The following is a 20,542-nucleotide window of genomic DNA, read 5'->3' as shown; positions in this document are numbered from 1 at the left end:
AACAAAACAGAGTGAATACCGTAAAAATACAACAGAGAGCAGAAGAGAAAACTAGCAAAAGAAAGCTCGCCATGGACAGTTTCTGGGGAAAATGGAGAACAAAATTAACAAGGAATAAACATGGATGTGGCTCACAAATGGAACTTTGAAAAAGGAGACGGAGGGCCAGATTCTGGCAGCCCAAGAACGAGCCATTAGAACCAATGCCATCAAAGCCAGAATTGAAAAGTCTACGTCAGATTCCAAATGCCTATTCTGCAAGGAAGCAGACAAAATGATGGATCACATGCTGCAGGAAGATCATGCAGACAGACTATAAGCAGAGGCATAATACTGTTGTTCAGATGATCCACTTGAATTCTGACAAATAGCATCTGCCTGCAACAAAAAACTAATTGGACCACAAGCCTGAAAAAGTTACATAAAAATAAACATGTCAAACTACTTTGGGACTTCTGAATTCAGACCGACAGAGTTTTGAGCACAATACTCCTGACCTCACAATCATGGAGGAAAAAAACAAAAAAAAAATGGATTGTTGGTGCTGCAATCCCAGGTGACAGCAGAATTGATGAGACGCAACTCGAAAAGCTTACAATACGAGGATTTAAAAATTGAACTGCAAAGACTCTGGCACAAACCAATAAAGGTGGTCCCAGTGGTGATCGGCACACAGGGTGCAGTGCCTAAAGATCTTGGCCTGCACTTAAAAACAATCGGCACTAACAAAATTACCATCTGTCAGCTGCAAAAGGCCACCCTACTTGGATCTGCACACATTATTTGCCGATACATCACATCGTTCTAGACACTTGAGAAGTGGCCAATGTGCAATCAAATACAAAAGCCAGCATAGTGATGTTGTTTGCTGTGTACTAATCTTGTTGCGTATAAAATAATAATATACTTTATTTGTATCTCACTCTATCTCCCCGAGGGGACTCAGAGCAGATTACAGGTACATATATGGCAAACATTCAGTGCCGTTATAAAATTGACAGAGACAGACAGTACATAAACAGAAGCAAGGCTTCCCTCTTTTCATCTCTGGCATCCATCCAGCTGTGCTCAACTTGGCCATGGAGAGGTGCTGTTGTTTCATTTTCTACGCTGAGGAATCTGTCATCCGTGGATGCCTTTCCTGGTCAGATTTTTGCTGGCATGTTTTTTCAGGGTGCCTTGTACCTCCCTGCTGAAGCGGTGCTGATTTATATTATTGTTTTCAAACTGCTAGGTGAGCGGAAACTGGGCTGACGACCAGAAGTTCACCCCGACCTGGGTTTGAACTGCCAACCTTCTGGCCAGAGGGATCTTCTATAGAAGGCGGACTAAGCCGCCGTGCAAGCCCAGCCCTAGCACCATCATGAGCTGCCTTCTTGATTCTCTATTCCTCCTTATTCTTGGTAATGACATGAAACATTAGGTATTATTTAGATTTTATTATTTGTTCATTAACTTATGACATTTATATCCTAAATTTATGCCCCAAAAAGTGTTCAGGGCTAATAGTCTGTGATGTTATGGGACACATTTGCATCAGACAAGTGTTTTGGAAAGCATGTGTTCCAATGAAGCTTGTGGAGAGCCTCACAGAAGGGTGTATAATAAACGTTTATTGTGAAATGTCTTAGGTGGTGTTTAAGTGGTGGATCCCTGCACAAGCAAAGGATGATTGAACCTGGATATGTTGTCAGACCAATGGCCACCAAACAGTGTCATATGTGCATAAGATGCTAAACAGTGGAGCAGCCCTCAGTACAATGACAGATGAATTACTTCTAGGTAGGCAATACGTAGATTGCCTACGTTGGAGTACAAATGCATTCTCCAACACAAGCATTCTCAAAGAAAAATCCCACTGAGATCAATGGTTCTTATTCCCCATAGGATTGCAGCATTCACAATTGGCATTAACTCTATTTCTAGCATGATCTAATGTCATCCTGAATACAAGGTTCTTGGACTGCACACATTAGCTGATAGCCATTTACTACCCCATTACCCTTGTTAAGCATTACTGCATCTGACAGCAGTGATTTTCAGAATCTAGCTGAGGCCTGTACTCAGAAATATTATTTTTGCTCACTTACTATCTGTTGTGTGTACATTCCATAAGATCTTTCTGGTCCTAGTTCTGTCAAGTGAAAGTGTATTTTCCTCATCCCATCTCACCTTGCCCCCAAAACATGCACAGCTTCATGGATTTCTGTTATATTCCCCTTTTACAATATATTTTCCTTTAAATGCTTCAATTCTTCTCAAATGAACAAAAATAATAAGTGAAGAGCTTGGAAGTTTCTTTCTTCAAAGAACCTCCTAAATCCCACACCTAGCATGGTTTTTATACTGATCAGGGGAATTTCTAAATGTAATCTGAACAAGATAACTGCTCTTTTCTTTCATTGTATTGTTCTTAGTTCTCTTTCTTTCTGCAGTTTTGACAGCAGGACTTGAGGGGTTGATCAGGTACCTTTCATCATTCCATACAGTTAGCAAATGCAGTCTAAAACTGTATGAAAAAAGGGTTAGTCTAATACAGCATATAGTAAATTATGTTTGCCAAATTAAAAACAGAAAAAGGATTCTTGTACCTTTAATAGTTGTGTAGAAGAAAGCATTTAAGGAGGTGTTGTTTATCATCTCATTGCTGAAATTCTCTCTGTTATGCAATCATGAAAAGAACAGGAGCCTTTTCCAATATCCTTTCTGGCAAAACCTTATTGAAATACCAAAACCCATACACTTCTCTGAATATGAAGGGCCCTTCCACACATCCCTATATCCCAGAATATCAAGGCAGAACATCCCATAATATCTGCATTGAACTGGGTTATCTGAGTCCACAGTGCCATATGTCCCAGTTCAAAGAAGATATTGTGTGGAAGGGGCCTAAGATTCAGATTTGTTGGGAGTTTGCCACAAGTGACCCTAAGGCAGCAGTTCTACAAATACTTTCTAGGGAACGTCTGATGGTCCTTGGTGGATCTTACTCCAGAACTCAGAGGTTTAGGCCCCTTCTAAACTGCCATATAACCCAGAATATCAAAGCAGAAAATCCCACAATATCTGCTTTGAATCGGGTTATCTGAGTCCACACTGCCATATATTCCAGTTCAAAGCAGAAAATGTGGAATTTTCTGCATTGATATTCTGGATTATATGGCTATGTGGAAGAGCCCCTAAGCCCCTTCTACACTGCCAGAAAGGGAAAGGTAAAGATTTCCCCTTGACATTAAGTCTAGTCGTGTCAGACTCTGTGGGGTGGTGCTCATCTTAATTTCTAAGACAGATGATGCCTAGGTTATGGGGTGCTTTGACTCATGGAGCACTGCTATCTTCTCGCCAGAGCGGTTCCTATTAATCTACTCACATTTGAATGTTTTCAAACTACTAGGTTGGCAGAAGCAGGGGCTAACAGCAGGAGCTCACCCCACTTCCCAGATTCGATCCACCGAACTTTTGGTCAGCAAGTTCAGTGGCTCTCTGCCACTGCCATATAATCCAGATTATCAAAGCAGATAATCCACATCATCTGCTTTTAACAGGATTATATGAGTCTACACTGCCATATAATCCAGCTCAAAGCAGATAATCTATATGGCAGTGTAGAAGGGTCAAAGGGTCTTAAATTTAAAGTCAGATCATCTACATTATCTGCTTTGAACAGGATTATCTGAGTCCACACTGCCTTATAATCCAGTTCAAAGAAGATAATGTGGATAATGTGGATTTTATACAGCTGTGTGGAAGGAGTCTGAGAGGATGCCACTCTAAGAACACCTTACATTCTACAATGTCCCACTAGAAATTACAAAACATTGCTGGATCTTAACTGTGAGAATGGATCTACACGGCCTTATATCCCAGGATATGATTCCAGATTGTCTGATTTGAACTGGAGTACGTCTCCACTGTCATATAATCTGGGATAAGCAGATAATGTGGGATCAAATTCTGACATATAGGACACAGTAGAAGGGGCCTGAGACACGTGTATAATTCCATAGAGTTGCCAGAGTGAAAACTGGGAGTGTGAGGGTCTTGCACCTTCAGTTGCGTAGAAGAAGGAAGTCCCAGAAAGTTAACATTTATTATGTAGAAAAAGGTAGACAACACCTGTTTGCCTACCTTTTTCGACACAAATGCTAAAGGTAGAGGAGCTCTCTCTAGCCATTGGAACTAAGAATATTGCTCATGCAAGGTTGCAAATGGCTGGAAATGTCACCTAATGTAAAAAACAGGAGAATTCCAGGTAATAATCAATCAGGGCAATCTAACACTACCCAACAAAGGACTGTTTCGCTTGCAGAAGAGAAGGCTGAGAGGAGACATGATGGCCATGGATAAATATGTGAGAGGAAGTCATAGGGAGGAGGGAGCAAGCTTGTTTTCTGTGGCCCTGGAGACTAGGACGCAATAGAACAATGGTTCAAACTACAGGAAAGGAGATTCAACCTGAACATTAGGAAGAACTTCCTAATGGTGAGCGCTTTTCAGCAGTGGAACTCTCTGCCCCGGAGTGTGGTGATGGCTCCTTCTTTGGAGGCTTTTAAACAGAGGCTGGATGGCTATCTATCAGGGTGCTTTGAATATAATTTTCCTGCTTTGTGGAAGGGGTTTGAACTGGATGGCCCATGAAGTATCTTCCAACTCTATGATTCTATGACTCCCCAGGGAGGAAGCAACAAGGCCATTAAATACTAATGAAGGTAGCCATTTGCAACATTCACACTTGACTCAAGCAGACATGAATAATTTCTCCCACCTGGACATTCCACAGATATATAAACCTCACCTGCCTAGGTTCCAACAGATCCTTCAACCTCTGAGGATGCCTGCCATAGATGTGGGTGAAGGTTTGGGAGAAAATACTTCTGGAACATGGCCATACAGCCTGGAAAACTCACAGCAGCCCTGCGTACCTTCTACCCTTTTGCGTACAAAGTTGCAGGCTACCTCTTTGGACTCTACAATGGGGATGGATTGTATAGAAAACACCCCAAAGCTGAGTTTGTCACGCTAATGGTTACTTGTGAATAGGAGAGAATGCTTCTGGAACATGGCCATACAGCCCAGAAAACTCATACTAACCCCGTGTACCTTCTACTGTTTTGCGTACAAAATTGCAGGCTACCTCTTTGGACTCTACAATGGGGGGAGATTGTATAGGAGACACCCCAATGCTGAGTCTCTTGCACTAGTGGTTACTTGTGAATAGGAGAGAATGCTTCTGGAACAGGGCCACACAGTCCGGAAAACTCACAGCAACCCAGTGTACCTTCTACCATTTTGCGTACAAAATTGCAGGCTACCTCTTTGAACTCTACAATGGGGACGGACCGTATAGGAGACACCCCAATGCTGACTTTGTTGCACTAATTGTTACTTTTGAATAGGAGAGGATGCTTCTGGAACATGACCATACAGCCCGGAAAACTCACAGCAGCCCCGTGTACCTTCTACCCTTTTGTGTACAAAGTTGCAGGCTACCTCTTTGGACTCTGCAATGGGGAGGGATTGTACAGAAGACCCCCCAATGCTGAGTTTGTCTCACTGATTATTACTTGTGAATATACTTCTGGAACATGGCCATACAGCCAGTGTACCCTCTGCCCTTTTTTGTACAAAGTTGCTGGCTACCTCTCTGGACTCTACGATGAGGATTGATTGTATAGATGACACTCCAAAGCTGAGTGTCGTGCTAATGGTTACTTGTGAATGGGAGAGAATGCTTCCAAAACATGGCCATACAGCCCGGAAAACTCACAGCAACCCTGTGTACCTTCTACCATTTTGCATAGAAGTTGCAGGCTACTTCTTTGGACTACAATGGGGATTGATTGTATAGAAGACATCCCAAAGTTGAGTTTGTCACGCTGATGGTTACTTGGGAATAGGAAAGAATGCTTCTGGAACATGGCCATACAGCCCAGAAAATTTTGTGTACAAAGTTGCAGGCTAGCTTTTTGGACCTACAATGGGGGTGGATTGTATAGAAGACACCCCAAAGCTGAGTTTGTCATGCTAATGGTTACTTGTGAATAGGAGAGAATGCTTCTGGAACATGGCCATACAGCCCGGAAAACTCACAGCAACCCAGTGTACCTTCTACCCTTTTGTGTGCAAAGTTGCAGGCCACCTCTTTGGACTCTACAATGGGGGGTGAATTGTATAGATGACACCCCAAAACTGAGTTTGTCGTGCTAATGGTTACTTGTAAATAGGAGAGAATGCTTCTGGAACATGGCCATACAGCCCGGAAAACTCATAGCAACCCAGTGTGCCTTCTACAAAGTTGCAGGCTACCTCTTTGGACCTACAATGGGGGTGGATTGTATAGAAGGCACCCCAAAAGCTGAGTTTGTCGTGCTAATGGTTACTTGTGAATAGGAGAGAATGCTTGTGGAACATGGCCATACAGCTCGGAAAACTCACAGCAACCCAGTGTACCTTCTATCCTTTTGTGTGCAAAGTTGCAGGCCACCTCTTTGGGGGGTGAATTGTATAGATGACACCCCAATGCAGAGTTTGTCCCCTGATGGTTACTTGTGAATGGAACACGGCCATACAGCCCGAAAAACTTATAGCAACCCAGTGATTCTGATCACGAAAGCCTTCGACAATACTTGTGAATACTTGGGGTCTCCCTTAGTGATGATGGTGCTGTAAACACTGGGCATATGCACAGGCATGAGCTGAGCAGCAAGGGCATGCTTGGGCCCAGCTGGCGTTGGGGCCAGTGCCAGCCTCCCAAGGCCCAGCTGCCCCAATCCGGACTGGTGTGCCTTGGTTCCTGGGCGGCGGAGGGGACCCTTCCTCCAGCCTTGTCCCCCTCCTCGCCCACCCACCCCGGCCGCGGACTCCATTTCCCAGGCACCCTCCCGGCCCTAATGTATTCCGTCCTGGGGCCGGCTTGATGCCTCTGTGAGTGTGTGAGCGCGCGTGTGGGTGTGAGTGTGTGGATGCGAGGCGAGCGGGGCTGGGAGTCCCTGGGCGAGCGGCGCGGCGCATTGGCTGATTCGCGGCAGCTCCGAGCGGCAGCGCTGTGCCTCGCTTGGCTCCCGGCAGCCGCGTCAAGCGCTCTCTCTCTCTCTCTCCCTCCTTCTTTCCTTCCTTCCTTCCTTCTTTCTTTCCATGCTGGCCCAAAGCGCTCGCCCACACGCGCCGGGGTCAGCCACGTCCGGCTCTTTCTCTTCTCTCTCTGTCTCTGCTCCAAGGGGGACGCCCGAGCCCAGCCATTGCCACGGTGAGTGAGTCCCTCGGAGGAAGGCACGGGGCGGGGGGGGGGGGGGGTGCCTGGGGATGCCTCTCCTGCGGAGCCCCTCCTGAACTTTCCCGTCCTTCCTTCCTTTTTTCCTTCCCGCGTCCCGCTATTTCCAAACTCCTTTCCGGACGCGGACAGGCGAGGGAGGCAAAACTTTTGCCAGGCAAGTTCGCCTCCTCCTCCTCTTCCTCTTTCTTCCCTCCCTGGAAAGTTGGACGGGCGGCGGAGGCTTCTCTTGTTGGGCAGGATCGGCAGGGCGTGAAATGGGTCTATACACTGACTACATAACGCGGGCTCAAACTGCATTACACGGCGGTGTAGAGCCAACTTCGGGTTCGGGTGGAAGTGTATTTAGTTGTGTCAACAAGGTGATGCATTTTGTGAAAAAACGGATCAATAGGGTGCCTCCTCCTTCCCCTCGAAGGGTGCGCTCTGATCTCAGGATTCTCTCGCTCTTTCTAATCCTACTTCCTCTTCTCTTTCTTCGTTCTCCTTCTCCTCCTTCTTCTCTTTCTTCTTCTTCCCCTTCTTCCTTCCTCTGCATCATCTGTGTTCTCTTCTTCTTCCTCCTCCTCCTCTTTCTTCTTCCTCTTCCTCTTCTCTTTCCTCCTTCTCTTTCTATTTCTTCCCCTTCTTCTTTCCTCTGCATCTCCTCTTTCTTCCTCTTCCTCTTCCTCCTTCTCTTTCTTCTTCTTCCCCTTCTTCCTTCCTCTGCATCTTCTCTTTCTTCCTCCTCCTCCTCCTTCTTCTTCCCCTTCTTCCTTCCTCTGCATCTTTTCTTCCTCCTCCTCCTCCTCCTTCTCTTTCTTCTTCCCCTTCTTCCTTCCTCTGCATCTTCTCTTTCTTCTTCCTCCTCCTCTTTCGTCTTCTTCCGCTTCTTCTTCTCTTTCCTCCTACTCCTCTTCTCTTCCTGTCTTCTTCTTCTTCTCTTTCCTCCTCCTCTTCTCTTCTCTTTCTTCCTCCGCTTCTTCTTCCTCTTCTTTTTCCTCCTCCTCGTCTCTTCTTCTCTTCTTCCTCTTTTTCGCCTCCTTCTCCTCTTCTCCTCGTTTCTCTTTCTTTTTTTCCTCTTCCTCTTCTTCTCCTTCTTCACTTTCTTCTCCTCTTTCTGTTGCTTTCAAATCGGAAATTTGGGCATGGGGTGGTGTTAGGTTACCGGGGGAAGTAACTTTGCAAAAAATACAACCCACCCGGCCACCCCCAAATGTGGGCTCTCCCGTTCTTTTCTTGGGCGACAAACCCCACGGAAAAGGGGGCGGCAGGTCCTGCTGGGCTTTCGAGTTGCAACCACCCACATTTTGGGGAAAGAGTGAATGGGGGCTTTGCGAGGGGAGCAAACCGAATGGCCACCCGAAGAAGCTGGCTCGACGCTGCCGTATATAAAGCAGTTTGAATCTGCATCAAATGGGCAGTGTGGACTTGGATACAATGCCGTTCAATTCAGCATCTGGCAGCATAGTTCCTCCCAGAGTGCAGACAATCTGTGGACACTTTGAATAAAATCCCAATTATTTATATATATAGAGAGAGAGTCTTGTGAAACACCTCCGGAGCTTCTAAGGTTCGCTGCAATTCGGGCGCGCGTGGAGGGACTTGGGGCAGCTTGGAACCGCGTGAAATGCTCAGTGTAGACCCCGATCGTGCAGTTTCGGTTTGTACGGCAGCGAAGACTCATACAATCCAGTTCAAGCTGCCTTTTAGGGGTCCACACTGTTCAGATAAAGCAGTTCGGAATTGCAAGGGAGATCCAGGGCCCTTCCACATCGCCCTAGATCCCAGAATATCGAGGCAGAAAACAACACAACGCCTGCTTTGAACTGGGATAGCTGAGTTCACACTGCCATATATTCCAGTACAAAGCAGAAAATGTGGGGTTTAATTCAGCTGTGGGGAAGGATGGATTTGAAACGACCCCGCGCTCATTCCACGCGACTTTTCGCCTCTTTTGTCCCGAGAGTTTCTTTCCTTGGCGGCGGCGCGTGGGTCACGAGGGGGGGGGGAATAATAATATTCCCTGAGGCGGACAAAAGGTGGAAGTCCTGTTTCGGGAGGGGAAAAAAACAAGGACAGAAAGAAGTCCCCATGGCGCTGGCCTGCAGAGTATGATTATTATTACAATATATTATTATTATTATTATTATTATTATTATTAGAAACACAACAAGATGAGTTCACAGCAGACACTCTGCTGGCTGTTGTATTGGATCACACGTCGGACACTTCCCAAGTGTCTAGGATTGTTGTTGTTGTTGTTGTTGTTGTTGTTATTATTATTATTATTATATTCTATAGATTCCTCCCGGGAAACTGCGGCTGGATCTACATGGCCATCTCATCCCGCTTGAACTGAGAGTGTAGACTCCTATCATCAACATCCAGTTCAATCTGAAACTCCATGATTTTGGCATTGTAGATCCAGGCGGCAAAGGAGAGAGGTTCAATGTATTGTCGAAAGCTTTCATGGCTGGAATCACTGGGTTGTTGTAGGTTTTTCGGGCTATAGGGCCATGTTCTAAAAGCATTCTCTCCTGACGTTTCGCCTGCATCTATGCAGGCGAAACGTCAGGAGAGAATGCTTCTAGAACATGGTCCTATCGTCCGAAAAACCTACCACAACCCAAAGGAGAGGTTGCGCCTCAAAAGGGCTCTTCTTCGGGCCAAACTTTTCTGCCCCTCTCTCTTTCTCCCTCTCTTTCCGAAGCCAAAGCGAAAGCCAAGCCCGGCCGGAAAGAGGTGGCGAGGAGGAAGAGGAAGGGGAAATCCTTCCTCTCCCCGCAGATCCCGAGGCAGAAAAACCATCTGTTTGGGGCACAATGCAGTCCGGAGGCGGCGGAACCAAGCCGGTCGCGGCGCTGAAGGGCTTTCGCCTCCCAGGCAGGAAATGCGCCGGGAAATGTGCCTGGCTATCCATCCCCAAACCATGTTTCGATGAGCTTTGTTTGCTCTTTGTTTTTAAGAGAGGGGGAGATGAAAAAAAGATCTTTGGGGGACAATTGGACTCGGGATGGAGGGAGACCCCTCTCCTACCCTCCCTCCTCCAAGCGCCTGCACAGATTTCCTCAAAGGAGGGGGAAATTCGTTTACTTTTGAATATTAGTATTTCCTGTTTGACCTATCTATCTGTCTGTCTATCTATCTATAGATTTGTCTATCTACTGATCTAGATAGATAGTATTTCCTTTCCCTAACCTTTGGAGAGTTGCTTTCTCCCGCTTTCGTTATGACCACTTTCGTCTCTTTTCTTTTCCCGCTTCGAAACCGTATCAAATCCTCCGGGTTGGCTTTCTCTTGAGTTGCGGAGAGAGCCAAACGGGACAGACAGACAGACAGACACCTGTTTCCAGCCGCAGAAAAGTGAGAGAAAGGCGGGTTTGGAAAGGAAAAGTGGGTTGGTTTCCTTTTTTTTCCTGAGATGGGACCCAGATCAATACTCCTTGTGTTTCCCCAGAACAGAGTTGGGAGAGTTTCCTTTCGATTTCTCAAACTGTCGGGAATGATTTAGTTCCTCATCAAGCCGTGGAAGGGGGGGTATTTCGGAAAGGAAGATAGGAGGGGGGGGGGGGGGGGTCACCAATATTTGCCGAAGGAGCTTGTGTGGGTTTCGGCTTTCCCGAGGGGTTTGTCTCCAAAGTTGGGAAGAGGCGAGCAGTGGGATTTTATGTAAGGTCGAGGGACAGGAATTTGCGCACTTCACAACCCTAACTAAGATGCCTTTCTTTCCCCCCGTCGTCAAAATTTGTGTTTAACTCTGAGGTTAAAAAAGGAGAGTTGCAAATGGAAACGAGGCGAGGCGAAGCGGCTGCTTTGTTCTTGGACCGTGGGACCCGATTCCCCCCTTCCTTCCTTCCTTCCTTCCTTCCTTCCTTCCTTCCTTCCTTCCTTCCTTCCTTCATGTCAATGGACGTCCACACTTTCCACACAAGGAAGTGGGCTTCCTTGGTCCTGAGACCTTTGCCTTCCTCTTCCTCCTCCTCCAACTCTTGCCCCAGATATTTATCAACAAGCAACCCAAACCCATGGAACTTGGTCCTGAAACCTTTCCCTTCCTCTTCCTTTTCCTCCTCCTCCACTCCCGCTTGTTTCCCTCTTTGGGTCCCAACTCTTACCCCAAATATTTATCAACAAGCCACCCAAACCCACGGAGCTTGTGCCTGAGACCTTCTCCTTCCTCCATTCGATCCTCCCATTTGTTTGGACGCCTCGCCACCAAAATCCCGTTCAGTCTAGAACTCCTAATCCACTTGAACCGCTTTTAATCCCATTCTAAACAACTGGGATGCTTTTGTATTTTTATCATATCAGCAACTGGGTTGCTGTGAATTTTCTGAGTTGTATGTCCATGTTCCAGAAGCATTCTCTCCTGACGTTTCGCCTGCATCTATGTCAGGCATCCTCAGAGGTTGTGAGGTCTGTTGGAAACTAAGAAAATAGGGATGTCCCGGGTGGGACTAAAAAACTTGTCTATTTGGTGTGAATGTTGCAATTGGCCGCAATGATTCTGTCCATGAAAGCCTTCCTTCCACAATACATATCAGCGAAGTCTCACCACCAGGAAGAGCTCCTGAAATTTCGGTGGCACGAAAAAGCAACAAGCAGCTCTAACCTGTCTGTGGCCATAGCTCATCTCAGCCACTTTCCCCAGAAATCGCACCCTTTTATCGAAGCAAACTTCATCTGCCTCGTTCGTTTTAAATGTTTTCCTTCCATTTCCTGGTGAATCGGCAAAGGAATCATTGGTGTGCCTTGATTTTAATTCGTTGTGTTGTCCAGTGCTGGGACATCACAGAAATGCAACCTGTTATAGTTGCCTGGAATGCAGACTTTGTTTGTTACAGTTAATGTATCATTATTGTTGTTTTTACAAGGAAACACTCTATTATATTGTCGAAGGCTTTCATGGCCAGAATCATTGTGTGATTTCCGGGCTGTATGGCCATGTTCCAGAAGCATTCTCTCCTGACGTTTCACCCACATCTATGGCAGGCATCCTCAGAGGTTGTGACTCTGTATAATTCCAAACACTTTATTGTTTGGAATTATATCCTTTCAGATAAATATTATACTAAGTAACAAGTGACTTTTTGCATCTTCATTTTGGGAAGATCTCAGTTGTACACGCTTCCAAGATGTGGCCAAATTGATGGGTGGTACATTCTGTTTATATTATTTTATTATTTTTAGCAATTTGTTAGATAGTTTTCGAAAGCATCATAATAGAATAAAGCAAAATTTAACACGAGTTGGGCATGCTGTTTCATTCCAGAATGTGATTTGTTCTGGGTTCAGGCTGAAGCTTGAGATCTGAATTCTCTTCATTTTTAATAATAATTTTATAATAATTAGGAAGTAATAAATTATTATTATTATTACTATTCTCTTCATTCTTCCACTTCCATTTACATTTAATTGGGGCAAATGACAAATGACTTTACAAATATTTTTGTATCTAGAACATGGCAATTTTGAAAATATAAATGACCAGAAAGTATACCCACGCAACACGCACCTCTCGCTCTGTTCATTTAATCCAAATGCCCAGCGGACAGTTTATGAACCTTCATAGATTTCTCTCCACCCCCTTGGCCTCCTCCACTCCTTGTTTAGTTAATTTCACAAAGACTTTTTGCAATCTCTTTGGAGTTTGTCTGATGCCATGGAAAAGTATCTGCTGATTTATTTGGTTGCTTTTCGATTTCTGTCGCTGGGCCGTCTTTTCTCTTCCTTTCAGCTAGGATGTCAGCTGTTATTACTTCCTATTGATCCCTTTGCAAAGTGAGAAGTGAACTAAAATTAATGTCAATTCCACTGCTCGGATCAATAGCTGGAGTTATTTTAATCTGGATTTGCACAGGGTGCTAAATTAAAAAAAATCAGCATAGAGGCAGAAAAGGCAGAGTCCCTGGCTCTGCTGTGCCCTCTCCCTTTCCAGCCCCCCAAATGCTTCATCAGGCTGGTTAACCTGCAATCCATATTTTTTTAATTAAGCAGGTCAGTTAGTTTTCTTATTTTGGGTTCCATATTTAAAAACCAATGACATTTTGACATTGGGAGTGTATTAACTATAGATTTCCATAATGACTGGCCTTGCCGCAGCCTCATCTGTACATGCCCCTAATGATGGTGGTGATGGGAAATAAAAATGTGGGGCAAAGCCAAAGGTAGGGCGGAAGGAGGGAAAAGACAAGGAGAAAGTCAAAAAAAGAAGTAAAAAAATTAAACTTGGCCTGGCACAATATTGCAATCTGTTGATTTATTCTCTGCGTAATGAAGTTTGCAAACGAATAAGGCCGTTGGAGTGATTCACGGTATCCTACAAGGAGTGTCAAGTGTGGCTTCCAGATTACTAATTTATGAAATACATTTAACGTTATGAGGTGACAGTGCAAGTAAAAATAGAAAAGCAGGCACAGAGGCATTAGCAGTACGCTCTCACCCTTTCTTTCCCCCCTCCTTTTACTTAAATCCTAGACATTATGGTTTTCTTTCCATCAGCCTCTCAGGTCAATTTATTTTTAATCGCGTATTTATCTGAGTGGGTATCTCCTTGCCTTAAAAATACTAGAAAATAAATATTCAGATTCCCCCACCTCACTAGGCATTGATCTTTTCCAATTTTTATAAGTGTTTTCTTGTTTTCTTTTCTGTATATAAAGCAACAAGAGACCCAGACGAAGGCCAACTAAGCTGTCTTTTGCGTCCATCTGTCCACAACCAGAACTTGAATAAAGTTTTGTTTTACAATTCGGGAGGGACCAAACCTTGTTAATACAGGATCTCTTGTAATGTAGCACTGATCTATATTGGGTAGAAACTAAGCCCAAATGAAGAAGAGGCGAGATGACACCCAGTCATGATCACACTTAATAAGAGTTGCAGAACGTGTGGGTACAGGATGGGAAAAAGGAAGTGTTCCTGTGAACTGCATGAAAGGCGAAGCCAAGATGCCACAGAGTTTGTTAACCTAGACTCACTCATTCACAGAATACAAAAGCCCACTCCATTAGGGGGGGGGGGGATTCTTTCACTAAGTTTTATTTGCTGTGTCTGACCTTCTGTAACTAGCAGACACATTTTTGCAACAGCTTTTTTATTATATGATTTTTTGTGGCCTTTTGAGTGCCGCAAGGCTAGTATATTGTTTTAAAGTAATAGTCCTTGTATATTAAAGTATATTGTAACATTATGATGGGTGGCAGTAGAAGCTTACACACACATACACATGATTCTCCCTTGGTTATAAATAAGATTGTAGTATCTGATAACTAGAAAGTGCTAAAAGGAAAGTTCATTACTATTTGTACATTCATATTTATTTATTTATTTACTATATTTATATCTTGCCTTTCTCAACCCCGAGAGGGACTCAAGGCGGCTTACAGCATAGGCAGTAATTCATACCACTTCACATACATGGGAAGGGATGTTTGTCTTGTCTTGTCTTCTTAGTTTACCTTTTAACAATTCAAAGTACAATGATATCAAATAAAAAGCCCACTTAGACGTGTGTTTAAGGTTTGTTTTATAAATGTTCATGACAGCAGTTTATAGATCTACTCAAGCATGAGCACATTAGGAAGTAAAATTTGGGTCATTATGTACAGCCTTCAAATCCAACAGGCAGATGTTTGCAAGCGATCAGATCACACTGGCACCCGTTATGATTTTAAATATTGCTAGAGATGCCAAACACTTTTATTGCTGAAGTCACTGCTGATTTCCTCAAAAAATGGGAGAAACGCATAATGGGAAATTACAGGACATTTTGTTGGTTCCCACATGTAACATTGAAGATAATGTAAAATCCATAATTTGTGTGTGTGCATTAGCAGAGGTAAAATTGCACGCTTGCCTGTCTTAACAGAGAATAGACTTCCTGGCCACATTATTTATGCATTAATAGATTGTATAAATATATGTACATGTGTTCATTTGTAAATTGTGAATAATTAATGCATTATTTATTTCATTTTTCATGTGCAGGCCCCTAGATTTTAGGGCAGGCGTGGGCAAACTTGGGCCCTCCAGGTGTTTTGGACTTCAGCTCCCACAATTCCTAACAGCCAATAGGCTGTTAGGAATTGTGGGGGTTGAAGTCCAAAACACCTGGAGGGCCCAAGTTTGCCCGTGCCTGTTTTAGGGGATAGTTACAAAAAAATCATATGCTTTCATGTTACATTATTTTTTTCTTTTCTGATTTTTAACTTGGCAGGAGTCAGGTAATATGTTTTTATTTGCTCTTAGTTGGACTCAGTAGCACTTGGTCAGGACATTCATTCTGCACAGACCACATCTGGCTTGATCTGAACTTCCTCTGTCCCCTTGCCCTGCAGTATGGCAAAAGGAGAGGACTTGCTAAATTGAAGATTGATGCACTGCCTGTAAGACCCACAGAATACCATCACTTTGGGTCTGTGGTGTTTTATCTACCTCCAGAATTTGTCACCTGAACCTCAGGTTAGGTTCTGGAGCTGTGAATTGGGAGGAGGAAAGAGACTTGTGTGCACACACCCTTAGAGGGAGTTAGAGGCCCTTCCAGTTCTTTGTGAACTTGCCTAATAGGTTTCTAAAGGAGAGCACATGGAGGAGGTTTTGTTCTGGCTCACGCGATTTTCCTGCTGCATGAAGAACAGCCAATTGCCAAAAACTGACTGACAATTAACTCCCCCCTGTCTCCTCTCCTTCTTTTTTTCTCCCTCTACAGCTTTGGGATAGTGATGAGGTCCCAGTGAATCACACTCTCTCCAACTCTATACTTAGACATCACTTTGTTTTCCATCCAGGGAAGAACATTTTCCTTGCGGCCCTGTCAAAGAAAGACGATCCGATGGACTTACACCGGGCAGCCTTCAAGATGGAAAACTCCTCCTACCTTCCCAATCCTCTGGCATCTCCAGCCCTGATGGTTCTCGCTTCTACCGCTGAAGCTAGCCGCGATGCTTCCATCCCTTGCCAGCAGCCAAGGCCCTTTGGCGTCCCTGTGTCGGTGGACAAGGATGTGCACATCCCATTCACCAATGGCTCCTACACGTTTGCCTCGATGTATCACCGGCAAGGTGGGGTGCCAGGAGCCTTCACTAACCGTGATTTCCCACCTTCCTTGCTGCATCTCCACCCCCAGTTTGCTCCCCCCAACCTGGACTGCACCCCAATAAGCATGCTGAACCACAGCGGGGTTGGGGCCTTCCGCCCCTTTGCCTCCACTGAGGACAGGGAGAGCTACCAGTCGGCTTTTACACCTGCCAAGCGCCTGAAGAACTGCCATGAGACTGACTCTCCCCACCTTCGCTTCTCAGACGCTGATGGCAAGGAGTATGAGTTTGGAGCCCAGCTTCCGTCTGGCTCTCCAAGCTCTCTCAAAGTTGATGAGACAGGGAAAAAGATCTTTGCTGTCTCTGGCCTCATTTCCGACCGGGAGACCTCATCCAGCCCTGAGGACCGAAATGAGAGATGTAAGTACCTCAACTTTGCTTCAGTTGGGCCTTTGAAATGCTCTACAGGTGTGTTCTGTAATGACAGGAGGTGCCAAAGGGGCATATGTGTGGTCCTGTTTCTGTTTAAATAGATGGTGATGGATTAGAGAGGGAGGTGGGTTGAGAGGAGTCATGGAAAACTGAGGCCCTGAGCCACAGAAAAAATGCCAGCAAATCAGAAAAGGGGAGGAGATTCTATGTTGTGAGTATCTTGGGAGCACACTCTCTTGTAGGTACTCACAAACATGGACTTTGAAAAATATGCCCTTTCTGTTAAGATGGTTACCTAATTTAAAAAAAAACACATTTTCTTCCACTTTCCAACCCTTTCTTCACATACTTGATGGCTGTTGTAACAAGGTACTGCGCTCCTCATATCAGTGTAAAAAGTGTATTTATTGGCTGCGTAAGAGAAGCTGACAGAAGCAAGAGAGATGGTGACATTCAACACAGTTTGAACAACTTGCCCTAATCATCTTTAAATAGATAAGAGGTATATTCTGAAGTTCCTTTCGCAAATCGGAAAGAGAAATTATTTTGCACAGACCAGCAGCCAAGCTGAAGCCAACCTGCACAAGATTCACTAGAGGAGCAATGCCTGTTGCTGTATTTCTCTCCCACAGCAGATCACTTGTTCATTAAGTGCCACGAGCTGCCCTGCTGTGGGAAAAGAAGTAGTATTCCATCTAAGAAATGGAAGATAAGGCAATATTTGCCTTGTGCTGATCTTTAAATTCAGATACACAGCTTAGATGCTGAGCAGAGTACCTGGCATCAAGGGGGTCCCTTTGTTCTTTCTTAGGTCGCTCTGTCCTCTCCCCTTTTCCTCTTTTGCTTTTTGGGTGGGTGCATGTAGGGGAAGAAGCTGTGCTTTAAAAGAAAAAGAAATAATGTAGTGTAGCCTCCCCGTTCTCCCTTAGATACCATTTTTCTTATCCTCCTTTATGATGCCGAGGAGAGTAATAGAGACGTTGTTGCGCTCTCTCCCCTGTCGGTGCTGCTTCCTCGGGCTGTCTCCTTGAATTAGGCGCTGTGTTAACTTCCCAGTGCTGTGAGGCATCTGCCGAAGGCCCACGTACCTTGTCAATAAAAGTCACCATAAAATCAACCTGCCTTGTAAATCCATCGCTCTTTGGTTTTGAAATATGCCATGAGTGTGTCTTTTATGTCAACGTTTGTAAGTGTGGAATGATCCCCTCTTAAAGACAGAAGCTATATGTTGCACCACAGATGTGCGCACACTCTTCCCCCTAGTGCGGCTCAATTGTGTTTGAACTGCTTGCATGTTTGTTTGTTTTATTGTCTTTGATATCTGACTGCAACAGCTGTGTGTGCGAGAGAAATAGAAAACATTAATAACAATTGAAAGAAGAGGAGAGAACTTTGTCACTAGTAAGAATAACTTACAATTTGGAATGGTAAAAATTGTCAATTGCAAGTATCACCTGTCCATGGATATGAAGCTCACTCATGCCACACACAGCATGGAAAATCTGGGCCATCAATGAGATGTATTTAATGTTGCTTTTTGCAAACCTGCCCTGTTTAGAAAGTTATATAAAGGGGGAAAACCCTTATGCCAATAATTGGATGTTATGTAAAAAGGGGTTGAGATGGTATGTTTCTCAGCACATATTTTATTCCTTTCTGTACCTTCTTTTCACTGACTTTGCTATTAGAGGTTTCCGTGAATTCTCGAATAGCAAATAGGCAAATCACATTAAAGTATGCCATCTAAAGAATAAGAACGGCTTGTGTAAGATATTACAGAAAGAGAAAGTTAGAATAAAATTTTGTCGATTGGTCTAAAAGGTGTCAGTGTGCACAAAGTTTTCTTTCTGGATTTTCCCTCTTTCCATTGCCATGAATAATAAATAGAAATTGATTTGAATTTATAATACTTTCATGAGAGTAAAACCAAAACTGACTTTGTGCCCAATAGAGCTAGGCAGTCAACCCCCAAACCTACATCTCTCCTGTTTTCTTTAGTTAAAACTTTATTATTAAAGGGTTTGATTTTTATTTTCAAATGCGATTATATGTGTATGTGAGAGAGTGAAACGAGGGAGCGAGAGCATAGTTACCTGTAGTTATGACCTCCAAATATCCTTCTCATGTGTAGATGATTTCATTGAACATATATTCCTGGCCATGGTATTACCCCAGACAAGATGATCTTCTCCTTTGTACGCCTGGACATGCACCATGTGAGAAAGATTCTTTGTTGGCAGTTTCTAGAATTTGTCTGAAGACTGATAGAGCTTTCTAGTGTTCTGTGGTTCTGGAGAAAAGCAGAGGAATGCATGCATATTTACATATATGTAAATGTGACCTTAAGGGCCTTTATAGATACCAAGTCATTGACCCCTAAAAAGCTGTCTCAGTTTTCTTGCACAAACAGTATATACAAACCTCCCCGTGAAACAAGGATTCTTTTCACCACCACCCTAACCTACATTGCCGAGAAATGGTTATATAGACAGACTAGTCGGCAAAATGTATTGATGGAGGTAGTAAAAGCCATCAGATCAGCAAACCCTTTATGCTTCCAATAGATAGCCTACAGAATTACTGGACTCTACTGTTTATTTGTATTCTCCCAAATACTGCAACGGAATCAGACCACATGACGGATGAATAACTTTAATTGCAACACGCAACGTTCCATTTGCCGCCACCAACTATAGTCTTTACTTCTTCTCCTTCTCCTCCTTCTCTTTCCCCTTCTTCTTGCTTTGCCTTGCAGTTTCCATATTGGGGTTCTCACTAACTGACTCCTTTCATTTTTGCCTTTTAAAAATAAAGAATGCTAAAGCTCCTGGAAAACAGTTGTAAGATGTGAATTTTTAAAAATGCTGTCCAAGGTATACTGCAAATCAAATGGGCTGCAAGAGAAATGTCTCTATACACAATTGGATGGGGGTATCTCGATGTTACTAATTAGATACTAACTAAGAATGATACTTTGTGTGTTTAAATTCCCATGAGGCTAGAGTCTTATCTCTGTTAATTAGTGATATAAATCTGAATTGATTCCCATATCCACTTGAAAAGGCAGTTAGGATTGGCATTGTTGTAACAGAATTTTTGGTTCTGTCTATGTTTGTTCTCTCAGGAAATTTTGTAATATATTGGGTTGAAACACAGATTTTACAATTTACAAATGTGCAATTCTACCCCAAGTTAGTGACAGAAATTAATGAGAGGTGTCACATGCAATGATTACTGTATTTTGCAGTCTGCTTCCTGGAGACAGTTTATCAGTACTTCTTTCTTTTTGAGTCCTATGGTTCCAGGAAAGTCAAAGTCCAACCTGCAGGAGGTGTGCACAAATGATATATAGGGATTGCTTGTTGCAACAAACATTTTACCCATTTAGTACTTTTTAGATTTTCATTGGAAACGCTAATTTTTGGAACACTGATTATATCACACAAGAACTCCTCGGGCATCTATGGATGCTTTCTGTGTAGTTCTTCAGATATCCTCATCGGCATGGAAGTTTGCAGCTGGAGTGCTTATAAATTCTCAGTCCTTATGTGACAGATATCTGTAACTTTTCAAAATTCTTTCTTTTCTATAATAAATTGTTTGGACTACTGATCTTCACAGACTAGTTCCCATGATGTTTTCTCATAGCAGAAGGAGTAGGCAGAATTTTCCATATCTTGACCATGTAGAACATTGTTTCTTAACCTTCCTAATGCCGAGACTCCTTAATACAGTTCCTCATGTTGTGGTGACCCCCAACCATAAAATTATTTTCGTTGCTACTTCATAACTGTAATTTTGCTACTGTTATGAATCTTAA

The 20,542-nt window shown here is 43.8% G+C and overlaps 1 protein-coding gene across 5 annotated transcripts in view; it reads left to right on the top strand.

Annotated features, from left to right (window-relative positions):
• The first annotated feature begins 7,045 nt into the window (after window positions 1-7,045).
• The window catches only part of RNF220 (ring finger protein 220), a 354,135-nt gene continuing 340,638 nt past the window's right edge, over window positions 7,046-20,542 (top strand). Inside the window, exons 1-2 of one of the 5 annotated variants that reach the window (XM_060773368.2) lie at window positions 7,046-7,246; window positions 15,963-16,710. In XM_060773368.2, coding sequence (XP_060629351.1) covers window positions 16,086-16,710 — 625 coding nt within the window. In that variant the 5' untranslated portion in view covers window positions 7,046-7,246; window positions 15,963-16,085. The remainder of the gene's footprint in view (window positions 7,247-15,962; window positions 16,711-20,542) is intronic. The other 4 variants (XM_060773364.2, XM_060773365.2, XM_060773366.2 and 1 more) reach the window with 4 other exon arrangements.

The sequence above is a fragment of the Anolis sagrei genome, chromosome 4 (genome assembly GCF_037176765.1).
Source record: "Anolis sagrei isolate rAnoSag1 chromosome 4, rAnoSag1.mat, whole genome shotgun sequence".
NCBI lineage: Eukaryota > Metazoa > Chordata > Lepidosauria > Squamata > Dactyloidae > Anolis > Anolis sagrei.
This window is presented reverse-complemented; position numbering and strand designations above follow the sequence as displayed.